The 14,251-nt window shown below is 44.2% G+C and overlaps 1 protein-coding gene across 2 annotated transcripts in view; it reads right to left on the bottom strand.

The window, feature by feature from the left end:
* The window catches only part of RIN3 (Ras and Rab interactor 3), a 506,654-nt gene that overhangs the window by 146,802 nt on the left and 345,601 nt on the right, over positions 1-14,251 (bottom strand). For both annotated transcript variants that reach the window (XM_078660076.1, XM_078660075.1), the window contains exon 5: positions 7,238-7,329. In XM_078660076.1, the coding sequence (XP_078516202.1) occupies positions 7,238-7,329 (92 nt within the window). The remainder of the gene's footprint in view (positions 1-7,237; positions 7,330-14,251) is intronic.

The raw sequence follows: 14,251 nt of genomic DNA, 5'->3' as shown, positions 1-14,251 counted from the left end.
TCAACATTTGGGATCTTTATGCATTTCTTAATCAATGTAAGAATCAGATGGAGTGTCCGCCTACACTCAGTGTACAGGGAACAAATACAATTCATTGACAGAAAGAAGGTGCATAACCTGGACATTGCTCTTAGATGAAAGCAAAGAAGAGACCAGGGAAGGGAAAGCAGAAAATGTTTACAATTATTGTCCACAAATTGTGATGAATCACAGCTGCGGTCAAATTACATGCTGAATAGATATGGAATCCGAAGAGTGTACAGAAGCACATATTAAAATATAGAACAATTTTAATGGCGGGCGGAGTAAACCTTGCTGTTTCTTACACAATGTCTGAGACAACCTTCCTTTGCCACAACCAATGACAATATAATTGGTCGGAAGCAATTTTTAACTGCAGACTTTTTGGTACTCAAAACAAATCACTGAGCTGAACTATTGGCAGACTAATTTAGCTTCTAACCCACTACATAGTTTTGTTATGTATCCCTAAGGTGAACATTCTGCTACTTGGGATGCATTTGTAAGGACATTACATCAATTCGTTACCTGTCTATCTTTTGCAATTGCCATTTCAATGATAAAGTTAAGGTTTTGAGATTTAGCTCATGAGGGTGGGTGGAATGCAGGTGCCATAGCATTCAAAGGGCTACTGTTTTCTTAACCGCATCGCCGCTAGCGGTTTTCCCGCTGTGCGCGGCGTTTTTAAAAAAGCCGCGTTACATGACGAGCTCAGCTCGTCATGAACTGGTTAAAGGAAAATGAGGCAATCTGTAGCCTCCTTTTACAGTTGTGAGTGATGCTCTCACGTAAGACACGATCTGAGATGCACAGCTTGCCACATCGCTTGGGGAGAGGATGGGAGTTGTGATCTTGACACTTTGAGTCAACTCTGCTGTGAGCCAGACTATTTCTCTATTGTGGGCTGTGTTTCTGGTTGGCCAGCTCCTTGCGCAATGGACTGGCGGAGGGTTGTATGTCATTTCACAGGAAAACAAATTCATACAATTAATTCTGAGAAACTATTTCACTTACCCCATTATGAGGAACCATTTCATAGATTATTTCAATGGTGTTTCCTTCTACATTCTTTTTAATGGCTCGGCATGACTTAGGAAATACCAGCCACATCTGAAAGTGACCAAAGGTACAACGGAAATACTTACAGCTATAAACCTACTCAGCTCGGTTTGAACTATCATCCAAAAAGCAACTTTACATTTATGCTACAATTTTAATTATTTTGCTTTTTAAACACCAGCATATCAGTTTCTCAAAATACATTTTTTCTATGAAATATGCATTTACCATATTGAGTAAACACACTAAAAAAAACCTTGACTTTTTGTGATAAAACCTCAATTTTTGCCTCAAATGTCACCTTTGGATTTCTGGTTACAAATGCATCACATTGACCGATTCTACTCCACCTTCCCAGGTAATACCGTCACATGCCATCTCCTGTTTACAAATACATCACATTGACAAATCATATACCACATTTCCAGGTATTACCATCACATGCCAGGGATGCTCACCGCAATGCCGAAGATGCCTACATTATGTGATGGATGCCCAGCATTATGCCAGGGTCACAGTTGTGCAGAGCCTGTCCACCATAACCCTAAGATTCACCACATCATGTCAGTCATGGACATTTTATTCCTAGAACGGCCAAAATGATGTGAAAGATGGGCCACAAATAATCCACCCACATTTACAGGATGGCAAACGTAGCTGCCGTTATACCAAGATTAATCCAACAACGTGCAACATACGTCAAAGTTTGACATGGTCATGCCAGTACCAATATTATGTCAGCAATAGTCATAACTGTGCCAGAGATGAACCCCCCACTATTGGGAGCACCATGCACATTTGATGCTCCCGGACACCAGAACGGTTTTTAGCATAAGACAATGTCTTTCAAGGAGGGACTCACCACCACCCACTAACACAACACATACAGGATAGTGCGCAAATGGATACATATGTGGAACTACTTAAAAAATATATATATGACCACACCACTCACACTGTCTGAAACAAACAAGGCCATTAAGTGTCTCACTCTCAATACAGCCTCTGTTCTCCTTGCATACACTGCTAATCCCCAATTATCAAATACTTTAACTTTCTCTGGTAGTTCCACACTCCAGTGACTCCACTATGGCTGCTGATGCCTCTGTTTCTGACCCAGTTTTCACAGGTACTGTATGATCAATAGAGTGGGGCTTGTAAAGTGACCAAACGACGTGTGATTCCGGTACTTTGAGAGTGGTGACAGGTGGCCATAATGCATATACCACAGGCTGTCACTGCATGTAAGCGTGTGACCCTGCTATTGGTTTGGCGGTCAGCCACCGTTAAGATTTGGAGATGTGTAGCGGTACTATCTTCAAAATGGCTAGACTCTGAGTTATGTACTGTGCCAAGCTGCACTTCAGGGGGCTACTTCCAGGGCAGTGGTGAGCTACCAGTTGGAGACCCCTGGTTTAAAATCACCTGTGGTTAACCGCCCACATTCAACCTAGCATTCAAACACTCTTAGTGTAACTCCATGTTTAGGTCCAATGAACTTTATAACAAAAAGATCTCCAGAAAGAGCTCCACATGCAGACAGTTGGGACAGCACATCCCACCCAACATGGAGCATAACACTGTGATGAAGCATGCCACACTGGTGGGTGAGGGTCAGTGCATCCTAAAGAGGATACTCCTCTGACCTATATTTTGGTGAGCTAAAGGAAGATACTCCTTAAGTACCATTTATATAACGTCATACCTTTTTGACGCGTTTTTCATAGCCCCCTTTCACAGTGTTGTTTTTTAAATATTTATCACTTCAGAGATTTTTCCAACGCAGGCAGTTGCGACCGTTCGCCTACAGAAGGCTGCCGCCTGAGAATATCTACTCAAGCAGGCAACAAAATCAACTCGAGTAGTTGTGCCCTTTCTGGTGTGCTGCAGTGCACTGTCTTTTCAGCGTGGAACATGCTCCCGGCACTAAATCACAGCATGAGCAGTGTGACATGCCTATTTCCGGCCGTTAGCAAACTTTGCGGAATCTCAAAGTTTTTTGGGGAAGTTCGGGGAATTCCGCAGAGTCAAATTAATCAAGTTCCGCACACCCCTAATCCCTAATCAACAGCAAATAATTCAGATATGAACTACCAGATCTGGAGTTTTCCAGCCACTTACAGAATCCACCGTGGCTCCATCCTCTTTCAGCCATGATTTTCAAGCTTTATATGGAACCCTTGGGGCCATTCTAGTATATGGCATCATCAAGATCCACCAATATACTGATCACACCCAAAGCCTTTTCATAATCTTCTCAACCAACAACATTCAGAGTTTCAAAGTTTACCATGAGCACATTCAAACCTAGATGTGAACAAACTACTTTAAGCCAAACTACACAAAGACCAAATTCAGCCTGTTTGCCACCAACATCAGACATTCCCTGATTCAGACATGGCTCTCCAATTGAAAATTAACGGACTTCACACCCCAACTAACAGAACGGGCCTAAACCCTTCGGATTCTACTTTGACCAGAATCTCTCACTTAAAAACACGTTGTCAAAAAGACCAAAACAGCCTTGTTCCACCTCTCTTTAAAAAAGTGAAACCTTTTATCCCAGGAGAAGACTTCAGAATGACAGTTCAAGTTCTAGCCCTCTCCCACCTAGATGCTGGCATATTGGCATCCCAAGGACCACCCTCATTTCCCAGAAAAGCATCCTTAACACAGTAGTTTGTGAAAGGGTTGAAGTAATCCAACCACATCAACCTCACACTAAAGGATATACGTTGTCTCCCCCTGCTAGACCAGACCCTCTTCAGGTTCAGCTGAATCACCTACAGGGTGCCCTAGACCAAGGGGAGAGGAGTTGGCTTAACAGCTACGGCAGTTGACCTTAATACTGGGGAACCGGGTTCGAGTCTCGGTAAGGACGCGCAACATCCTGTGATTCTGGGCAAATCACTTAATTTCTCAGTGCCTTACAAAAAAAAATGAATGTGTCCTCAGGTAACACAACATGTGCTTGTGTAAAGCGCTCTGATATCCTATACCTTCGGGTCAAGTTTGCGTTATTTAAAACTCTGCAAAAAAAAAAAGACTTGTCTGCCTAGCTAACTAACTAACATTACCCAGAGGTCAGCGCCAGATGAGCACCGGATGAGGAGCTCTAATGTCACCAGATTAGAGACTAAACAATGCAGGAATGAGAAAACGCAAAAACAAGACTAATCAGACTACACTTCGAGGATCTGGAACAACACTTCATCTGAAATCAGAACAGCAGGAGCCCTCTGACAATTCGGGAAGAAACTGAAAACTCACCTCTGAAAGGAAGGCTATCTCACTTAGGTGGACTTCTCACCCTTTCCATTAGCTCTACCATCTCCCTCCATTCCTATGTATCCTCAGTGGGGCTTGCTCAATGTACAGAGCTCTTTCACTACCTAGCCAGGCTAGCGCTTTAGAAATACCAAAACATACATACAAGCATTCTCCCACCTACACCCATTTGAGATCGATTTTACTTGTCTGTTTATATGACGTCAGCAACCAGTACCAAGTTGTTTCACACGACTACAACATGGAAAGCAGGCCTGTCGTTCTGCTTGTAAAATCAAACAGATCTGGGGGTACCCTACTTCTAGCATGTATTTTAGTCTCTTATGAGTACTGTTAATTTTGGCAGTTAAGATAATATCATGTGATTAATTGGAGAAGCCAGGGATAGAACCCTGTTCAGACGACAATCGCCATCTTGCTTAACTTCAGGAAATACTCGATTAAATAGAGGTAAGCTGGCCTATAGATAAACATGGGCTTACCCTAAAGGCCACTGCCTATAGACTTTTTGGGTCAGGGGAGTGCCTCCACACCCGCCTGTCCAAAAGATTCAGTCACTCTCTAAAAGAGTGAGTGACAATGACACTCTTGTGAGCACACATGCTGCTTGGCTTTCTAAATATGTCAGGTTCAATGTAGTGGCAACATGCAGTCTAATTTTTTTTAACTTGAATAAGTCATGAAATACATGAGATAGAAACTAGATAGCTCAGTAGCGTTAAGTGCTTGCTGCTGATATCTCTCTATAACTTTTATATCACAGGTTTGAAGTGTGCCAGGGCAATCTCAGCTCTTGATCCTACCAAAGTGGAGAGAACAAGTACTATTTATAAAATGGACACTTGTTATTTGCAGTGGTATGACACTGCAAAACAATCACTACACTTAAAACTAGTAAGCACTTTAGTTTTATTATTTTATGTTGATTTGGTTATTTTACCTATACATACATTTGCAAAATAAAATACTATATATAGAAAAAGATGGCTACTCGTGCTTGTGTGCTACCAGCTGTTTGAATTTTCTGTCAATAAGCCTAGTAGAATAAAAACTAAACGGAATTAAAAACGTATTGTATATTTGTCTTATTTTATTATCAATGTTACTGAAGACGGCTAGTGTGAGTCATATTATTTCAAGCCAGTAACTATCTACAGTTTATAGACCATAAGGGCAGGGGGTGCTGGGTGGAGGGAGAGATAATCATTTTTTGTTTTATTGAAATGTTCTCTTAATCATGAAAAATGTCTTCAACATCATATTCCATGCAGCAGGACGATTACATAGGCTGACAATACAAACAAAATACAGTAAACCTATGTAATGATCCAAAATCCACTGTTTTTTTGTAAAATAAGGAAGTTCAAAAGCCCAAAATCACGGGCACAAATTAAGCCCTGTCCACAGAAAACTGCAATATCATCAACTCTTTATGCAAGATTCGACGCAGCACAAAGCGGAACCAGAACAAAATGCGGCTGTTTTTTAGGAAAAATGTGGAGCTAAATAAAGATACTGAGTAACTGTACAGAAATTCTGAACCTACGTCATTTAGAAGACAAAATGTTTTGGAGGACTATAGTGCGCTACAGAAATTAAGCTGTTCTTCCATTTAGGTATTTTTACTCTCAAACCTTGGGTTCCTAGCTTCCTAAAACTTGTGAAAGGAAGAGCAAACCTCACAAAATATGTGAGCAGAGTTTAGTTTAGGTTTTACATGTGAAACAATCAGTTTCTGAAAACGACTAGATACCTTTGTAAAATGTTAAAGCATGGCTGACAAGTAGCTTCAGGTCATACAGAACACCTTCTGCCAATTCCAGCATTTTTGCCAATAACATTTTTCATCCATGGGCTTTGAATCCATAATGAAAGTGTTATTAGAGAATTTACAAGCCAGAGAGTGCAACGTGCTGTTGGCCAAAAAGCCAGGAATGGCTGATGATATATTAGGTCAAAGCGCCTCTTGGCGGACGTGAAATGCAAAATAAAATGTAGTTCCTGACTTTTTCCCTTTATTCGTGTAGGCAATCACAGGTCAAAGTGAGATGACAGAGATAGCCTTTCAAATGCAGATGCAAGCTCTCAATGCTAATGGGATAGCATTAAAAAAACTCCTTGAAAAAGGAAACGGTCAGGGAAGAAAAAAACTTTATTTACTAGATAAATTTGAGGAGTAACAGTTAGACCTGTCTAAAGAGACAATGAGAAAGGAATAGCAATGTGATGGCAAACCCCTTCCAGAGCAACCTGTAATGTAGAACTTGGTTTGATTAGGTGGATCACCCAACCAGCAACTCCCCTGGGTGCGCCCTGCCTTGGGCAGGTGCAGCACGCTCTGCCCTACGAGGACGGCCACTCAGTGGCGTAGGAAGGGGGGTGCAGTGGGAGTGGGCCGCCCCGGGTGTAATCACTGAGGAGGGTGACAAAATGGCAATAATATGTGTTTTAAACACATATTGTTGCCATTTTGTCAACCCGGGAGTGACAAGAAATTTGCCACTCCGGGTACCACCTGACCTTGCTACGCCACTGTGGCCACCTCCAGTAAAGCAGCTCTTACTCAGCAGGGTAGTGGTGTAAGGAAGCTTGAGCCCCCACCCCCTGCAAAGTACATGGAGCGCCCCTCCCCCCATACAATCAGGAGTTCTCAGGCCAGGGGTCTGCCGCCCCATGCACAGTGCTGGAGGGGCCCCCTGGAGCTTGGGGTCGAATGTTGCGCCACTGAGTGGCGCATAAGCCTTTAATGAAGCCCAGTCCAACTGGCGATCACTAGATTGAGTTAATGTTGAGTCCCCCCCTACAGGTTTATTACAACATAGCACCCCTCCAAAGTAACCCGTGCACAAGAAGTAACTTAAGCACTCACCTGTTCCCAGATTGGAGATGGTCTCAAGCACTGAGTGGGTCTTGGCATCCAGTATCGCATGTGGCAGTCTCAAAGTTAAGGGCAGCACGTCCCTGTGCAAACGGGAAGAGAGAGAGAGTTACTAGGACAGCACGGCCTCCACACTGCAAGTCATTTTGGGCTGGGTTGTGAAAGGAAGTTTACAAAACTTATGAGAGTGGGCGGTCTGTCGCAACATTAACAGGTTTGGTATGAATACGTGGTTAATCAACAGTTTGTAGTGAGCACAAGGTTCAGCGTGTATTCTTTTGCACTTTTGTGCCGTCTCATCAGCAGCAAATATTTAAAAAATAGCAAAACTGTACAAATCTTTAAATGTGGCTAACAGCAGACCGGAAGTTGAAAGAGGAAGTAGGTCTACGGAGGATGAAATGTAGGTTTTTTTTATTTTTTATTTCCGGGCACAGTGCCTCACAGACATCAGTGTGGGACAGTCCCAGGGCTGCTTCAAGAGTCCAAGCGTGATAGGGCCAAGTTAACCTCTCAGCCCGACCCGTGTCTGATCCTGTTGCAGCTTTCCACCATTCCAATGCAACGCCCATTTAGGTAAAATCCCACTTTCTCTATATTCCCGCCCTTCAAAGGTTTTTATTGATCATTACTGAGAAAAGGGTATAGACTCACTGAGCAGGAGCACAAAAACTCAGTACTGACATTTGCATGTATGGACAGACTCTTCTAAATGTCTTTAAATTAAGATTTGCCGCTATATGTATCAACAAACCATTTTGCATTTCCTAAATAGCGAATTTTAAGGAATCGCTATTTAGGAAATGCAAAACGGTATGTATGTACAAAATCGCTTTCCAATAGCGATTCCTTAGCATTCCTTAATTTGAGATTAGCAAATTGTCAATCGCAAATTACCCCTTCATTTCCATGGGCCAGGAGGCCCATAGGAATGAAAGTGCAATTTGCAATTAGCACTTTGCTGATCGCAAATTAGGGATGTTTCCAAGGGTGCAGGGGTGTCTCAAGAACACCCTGCTGCACCCCTGAAAAAGACATTTGGGGGCACATGGCGCACATACATGCCCTAAGGGCATGTATGGGCGTCATATGGCACCTTTGGTTTTTATCAAAAAAGATTTTTGATAAGAATTCGCAAATTACCACCAACTAGAAGTTGGTGGTAATTTGCTACTCCTTAATGGCATTTTTTGCATTTTATTTGTTTGATACATTGCATTTAAGGAATCGCAAAATTTGCAATTCCTTAAGTGCAATCGCAAAATAAGGATTAGCAAATTTTGCTAATCCTTATTTTGCATCAAACTTGTTTGATACATTCCATTTGTCTATTTAGCATTCGCAAAGGCCGAAATTCGCAGAATTTCGGCCTTTGCGAATGCTAAATAGCTTGATACATATAGCGGTAAATGATTTACAGTGAATTTTGCACTTGTCCATGCAAAAAAGGATCCGGTCTGTGTTCATGGTTCCACTTACTAAGGTTGGCCATGAATAAAAAAACAAAGCATTAGCAAAGCCAATATAGTTGACTTTAGCTGCAAGGCTTTTGATATTGTCAATGCTTGTTTTGTCATGGTTTTTGTAAAACTTTTTGGCAGCTGCTGAGCTATTGTCAATATAAAAAAAAATAATATTGGCCAATGGCAGAAATATTTTTTCGGTCATAAAAATCACATTTTGCCATAGAAGTCCCTGGCACTAAAGAGAACTGTGTTGCTTGTCGATGTGCTCGCTGTAATAGAGCAGAATGCCAACAGTCATAATGGTGTTAACCAATGACTAAAGTGGGCTTCCAACATGCATTAGAGCAGAGGTCTTCAATCTGAGGGGTGCAAGCCCCAAGGGTGCCCTGGAGTCCTGGCAAGGGGGTCACGCATTCCCCAGCTTCACTTCTCCCTGCCATTCAAAATGTGTACTTTCCTATTGAAAAAAGCGAGCCCTCCTAAAACGACTTATTTAGATTGTTATCTGCTGCTTCTCTGGATGCAATGCAAATGTAAAAGTGTAAGGGATGCTTGGGAACAGTTCTGGCTTTAATTAATCAAATCACTCCAAGCTTTCTGTTGATAAAAATTAGTTTTTTTGAGTGGAAGTGCAAAGCGTTAACAATTGGGCTAAGAAGTGCTTGCTTTTAATTTTAACTGCTTTTACACAGCCCTTAGTACTCCTAAAGGGGTGTTGAAGGGACAGCTATGGGGAAAAAAGTTTGCATTACATACACTCTGGTATTACTAAAATCTACGTTTTGGAAGCTCCATTTTATCATAAAACTAGGTCCACCTTTTGCAGCATTCCATCTTACACTGTGTGTAATGTAAGTATAAAATAATGACTTGGATATTCACAGTGCTTTCTGTCACAGGCTGTGAACTCTTAGCGCTAAAAATACACATCACTATTCTCCACTGAACCAACAAAGATGTACTTCTGTGGTTCTCTGGTTACACGCAGACCTCTGCAGTGCATACACTTAGAGGTTTCATAATGTACTACAGTACATTTCGCACTGAGTGACATCTTTTTAATTTATTTTTCATGTATGCTTCCCATTAGTTTTCTAAGTAGATACCTGATGATGAAAGACCTCAAAAACGTACAGAGGGCCTCATTCATGAAAATTGTTGCATCGCGGCGACAAAACCTGCGCGACAACAGTTTTCACTGTGCCCTCCTTGCGACAATGGATGTGCCGCATTTAATGTATGGTGCACCATGTTGGAAGACATTACAGATACGTCAGAATTTCTAATGTATGTAGGGGCAAAAGTGACACATTGCTGGGGTGTGTCTGAAAACAGACGCAACTCCAGCAATGGGCCTTTCACATGGGGCAAGCCTCATGTTAAAGGGCCTGTGTCAGTCTCACGCCTGCTGTGAGTCAGGTGTAAGATATTGACACAGTAGTGTCGCAGTGAAATCTCATAGATTTTACGGAGTCACTTCTACGACCATTTATTGTGGGGGAACACTCACCCTACAAACATTATACCCGACACAGGTATAACGTAGGGCAGGCCTTTACAAAGTGACACATCTGCTTAAATGCATCACTTTGTAAATATGGCGCAATGAGGCGCATTATTGACGCCGCCACAGCACCACAAAAAGTGATGCAATGGTGGCGTAAAAGTGTGGCAAGCCTTCATAAGTAAGGCCCAGAATATTCTGTGGCTTATTTATGAGAGGCTTGCATTACCAGAGCATCACTTTTGACCCTCAAGTGGCGCAAGCCTCTCAACCATACCTATGAGGCGGTGCAAAGTCACCCTGCATGGCTTTGCATGGCCTCATAGAAATGGAGTAAGACATAGCAGCGGAAGTCACTGCTTTGAAATACTTTGTGTCAAGGAGGTGTTCCATGGGCTTTGTGTGGTGTTCCCACGCAACACCCATGGATTTTGATGCTGTCCCATATTTATAAAATCATGTCAACCTGGGGAGCTTTAAAAACAGATGCCTTCCCAGTGGAGGTGTAACAAGGAGAGATGGTTTTATTTCTCCTAGTGGTTTCCTCTTTCCATGTGTACTGCATTCTGCAGCTCACATAGAAAGAGAAAAACGCATCTCTGGATTGTTTTTGTGAAGGAAGGTGCCCCTTCCTGTACAAAAACAATCCCGCCTGTGTTGGTCCTAGACAGCAATGTGTGCGCCGACCCAAGGGAAAAGGACAGGAATGCACCATATTTCATAAATACGCCAATTCCTCATAAATTAGGCCCTTTGTTTTTAGCTACACCTTTGACTACACCCCAATGCTCACTTACTTTTGGTTTGCTAAACAATGTTTAATAGTATTTCCCCACTGTAAAAATTATTTGCACTAGGAATTGGGGCCGTTTATAGTTGTCAATGGTTGTCAATGATGGAGTACAAGGTTCTAGAAATTTTTGTCAGAAGGGGGTCCTTAGCCGTAAAAAACTTTGACAAGGGGGTCTCGGCATCAAAAAGTTTGAAGACCTCTGTAGTGTAGACGAAAGGCACAAATGACAACAGATCAATGGTTTAAGGGGTCTTGCTAAAATCTAAGAAACCGAATAGATCCCCAATGTTCTTAAAGTGCTACCACAAATGGTAAAAATGTGCTATGCACACAAGCTCAATAACTAACCTAACACACATTTTTAAATGAAGAACAAACAAAATATGCACACAAAAAATCACTGAATAAAAGATACACAGGGAAAAGTAAGAATAAAAGTACAAATAGTGGAGTGGAATCCGATCGAACAATTGTAGAAAGGCAAGACTGAAGTATTTATGATGTAAAACAATACAATTCAGAGCATAACAAGAAAAATGTGGCTTACCTTACAGTGAAGCCTTCATTTGGTGGGAACCACTTTTGCATACAATTGAACAACAAGCATTTACAATGCAATGGTTTTGCCTTTGTTAAAGTTTGAGCTATTGGCATTGCTCTTGACATTTTTATTTATGTTTTTTTTTAACATAAATAAATGGCATTGTCATTTGCAATGCCACTAGCTTTATCTCTCGCAAATGACACACACAAACACCCACAGAGAGCCCCCCCAACACACACTCAGAGGCCCCCCACACACACACCCACCCACACAGAGCCCCCCACACACACAGCCACACAAAGCCCCCACACACACACACACAGAGCCCCCCACACATTGCGAGCCCCCCCACACACTGCGAGCCCCCCACACACTGCGAGCCCCCCCCACACACTGCGAGCCCCCCCCACACACTGCGAGCCCCCCCCACAGACTGCCGGTCCCCCACCGCCGGTTTAGCAACAGGCAGCGGTATCACTCCCTTTGTCTCGCTGGCCGGCCCAATAATGTGTGCACATACTGAGCGGGGCAGGGGGCCTCAGTAGAAGTGGCCTCACTTGTTTTCAGATGTGTTTCACTAGTGTAAACTAATGCGTGCATTTTTTAAGCCCCCCCCCCCCCCCTCCTTTTTAATGCAATTGCGCTGAAGCAGTGATTTGAGGAAAGGCATTATGCAAATGGGGGGCGATTTTTGGTTTTTTTGTGTGCCCGGGCCGACTTTCAATCCCAATCCGACCCTGGGGCTAAACTGAGCAGATCACCTCATGTCACCATCAGTGTTCCACCCCTTTTCTTTCACAAAACATTGTTTCCAGGTGCGGAGACAACTGTTAGACTAGAAATAAATACTACAACTCCCAGAATGCATTAGGCTGTTAAATACGAGATAGCGTGCTGGAGTCACCTGGTAACCTTAGGGGGGCGCTAATGGTCAGGCACACGCACACATTTGCTATGCACTTTGATACATTGCTAAAGGGGTAGGTGCGGAGGCCGCACGGAGAGGCCCAGGCGGGGACCCCTGGGGAGCCCTTGTGCCAATAGACCCTCGGGGAGCCCGACACTCGGCACGTGCTTGGAGGCTGCTGTGACAAAGGCAGTGACTTTCAGCGCCACAATAGATATTGATCATCAAAGCGGGGGCGCCACGAACCGGCCACACCAGCCCGCCTCTCACGTTAGTATCTCGCGCCGGGGGGGGGTGCGAGGGGGGCTACTAGAATGTCCCGTGTCGTGGCAGGCACTTACAGGGGTGTTTACAGCTCCTTTGACTTCAGTCGGAGAGGCAGGTCTGCGGAAGAGAACTGCATGATGGGGCTATGGGAAGAGCTACAAGAGAGCACAGGGGAGAGGGGGTGGAAGGTGAGCATTAAGGTTGTGACAGATACACATGTGGATGGAGAGAAAGGGGGTCGATAGACGGATGAATGGAAAGAGGACAGACTGAAGGGATGGATGAGAGAAGGATGCGCGATAGATGTGTGGGTGGATGGAGAGAAGGATAAGAGGTAGATGGGTCAGCGCCTTGAAACCCTCACGGGTGAGTAGCCGAGCTACACAAAAGCATGATTGATTGATTGATTGAGGGTAGGTGGTGGAGGGAAGCATGGACGGAGAGGATGATAAGAGTTAGAGAGGTAGGTGGATGGAGGGAAGCGAGGACGGAGAGGTAGGGGGTAGGTGGATTGAGGGAAGCATGGAAGGAGAGGGGGGTGAGATGTAGGGGGTAAGTGGATGGAAGGAAGCATGGACGGAGAAGAGGATGAGAGGTAGGGGTTAGGTGGATGGAGAAAAGCATGAACGGAGAGGAGGATAAGAGGTAGAGGGGTAGGTGGATGGAGGAAAGCATGGACGGAGAGGAGGATAAGAGGTAGAGAGGTAGGTAGATGGAGGGAAGCATGGACGAGAGGAGAAAGAGAGGTAGGGGTAGGTGGACGGAGGGAAGCATGGATGGAGAGGAGGAAAGAGATAGGGGTAGGTGGATGGAGGGAAGCATGGATGAGGAGGAGGATAAGAGAGAGAGGTAGGTGGATGGTGGGAAGCATGGTCGGAGAGGAGGATGAGAGGCAGAGGAGTAGATGGACGGAGGGAAGCATGGATGGAGAGGATGAGATAGGGGTAGGTGGATGGAGGGAAGCATGGATGGAGAGGTGGGGTAGGTGGATGGAGGGAAGCATGGAAGGAGAGGGGGATGAAAAGTAGGGGGTAAGTGGATGGAGGGAAGCATGGACGGAGAGGAGGATGAAAAGTAGGGGGTAAGTGGATGGAGGGAAGCATGGACAGAGAGGAGGATAAGAGGTAGAGGGGTAGGTGGATGGAGGGAAGCATGGACGGAGAGAAATTGTGACCTTTTATTGGCTGGTCCTGCACAGATCACTATGTGGCTCTGTACAGCCGTAATTGATTCCTACTTCCTAATGCCGCATTACAACAGACAGCAGTGCTGCTAGCGTGGCTGTCAATTCCACCTGAGGAGCCATGCCCAGCCGCCACATGATGGAGAGGTGAGCTGCGCTGGGATGCAGTGATGTGCCCTCCGTGCAAACGTGAACACCTCGCTACCCTCATTTTGCGTGGAGGTGCATAGCAGTCTAGTGCCGTCTGCACCCCTTGATCCTTCCACACACAGAAAACTGCTTCACATCTCTCCCCTCCAACTTCATATAGTGGCGGCGGATGCTCATTGTGTGGCGTAGCA

This window comes from Lissotriton helveticus, chromosome 9 (genome assembly GCF_964261635.1).
Source record: "Lissotriton helveticus chromosome 9, aLisHel1.1, whole genome shotgun sequence".
Lineage (NCBI taxonomy): Eukaryota > Metazoa > Chordata > Amphibia > Caudata > Salamandridae > Lissotriton > Lissotriton helveticus.
This window is presented reverse-complemented; position numbering and strand designations above follow the sequence as displayed.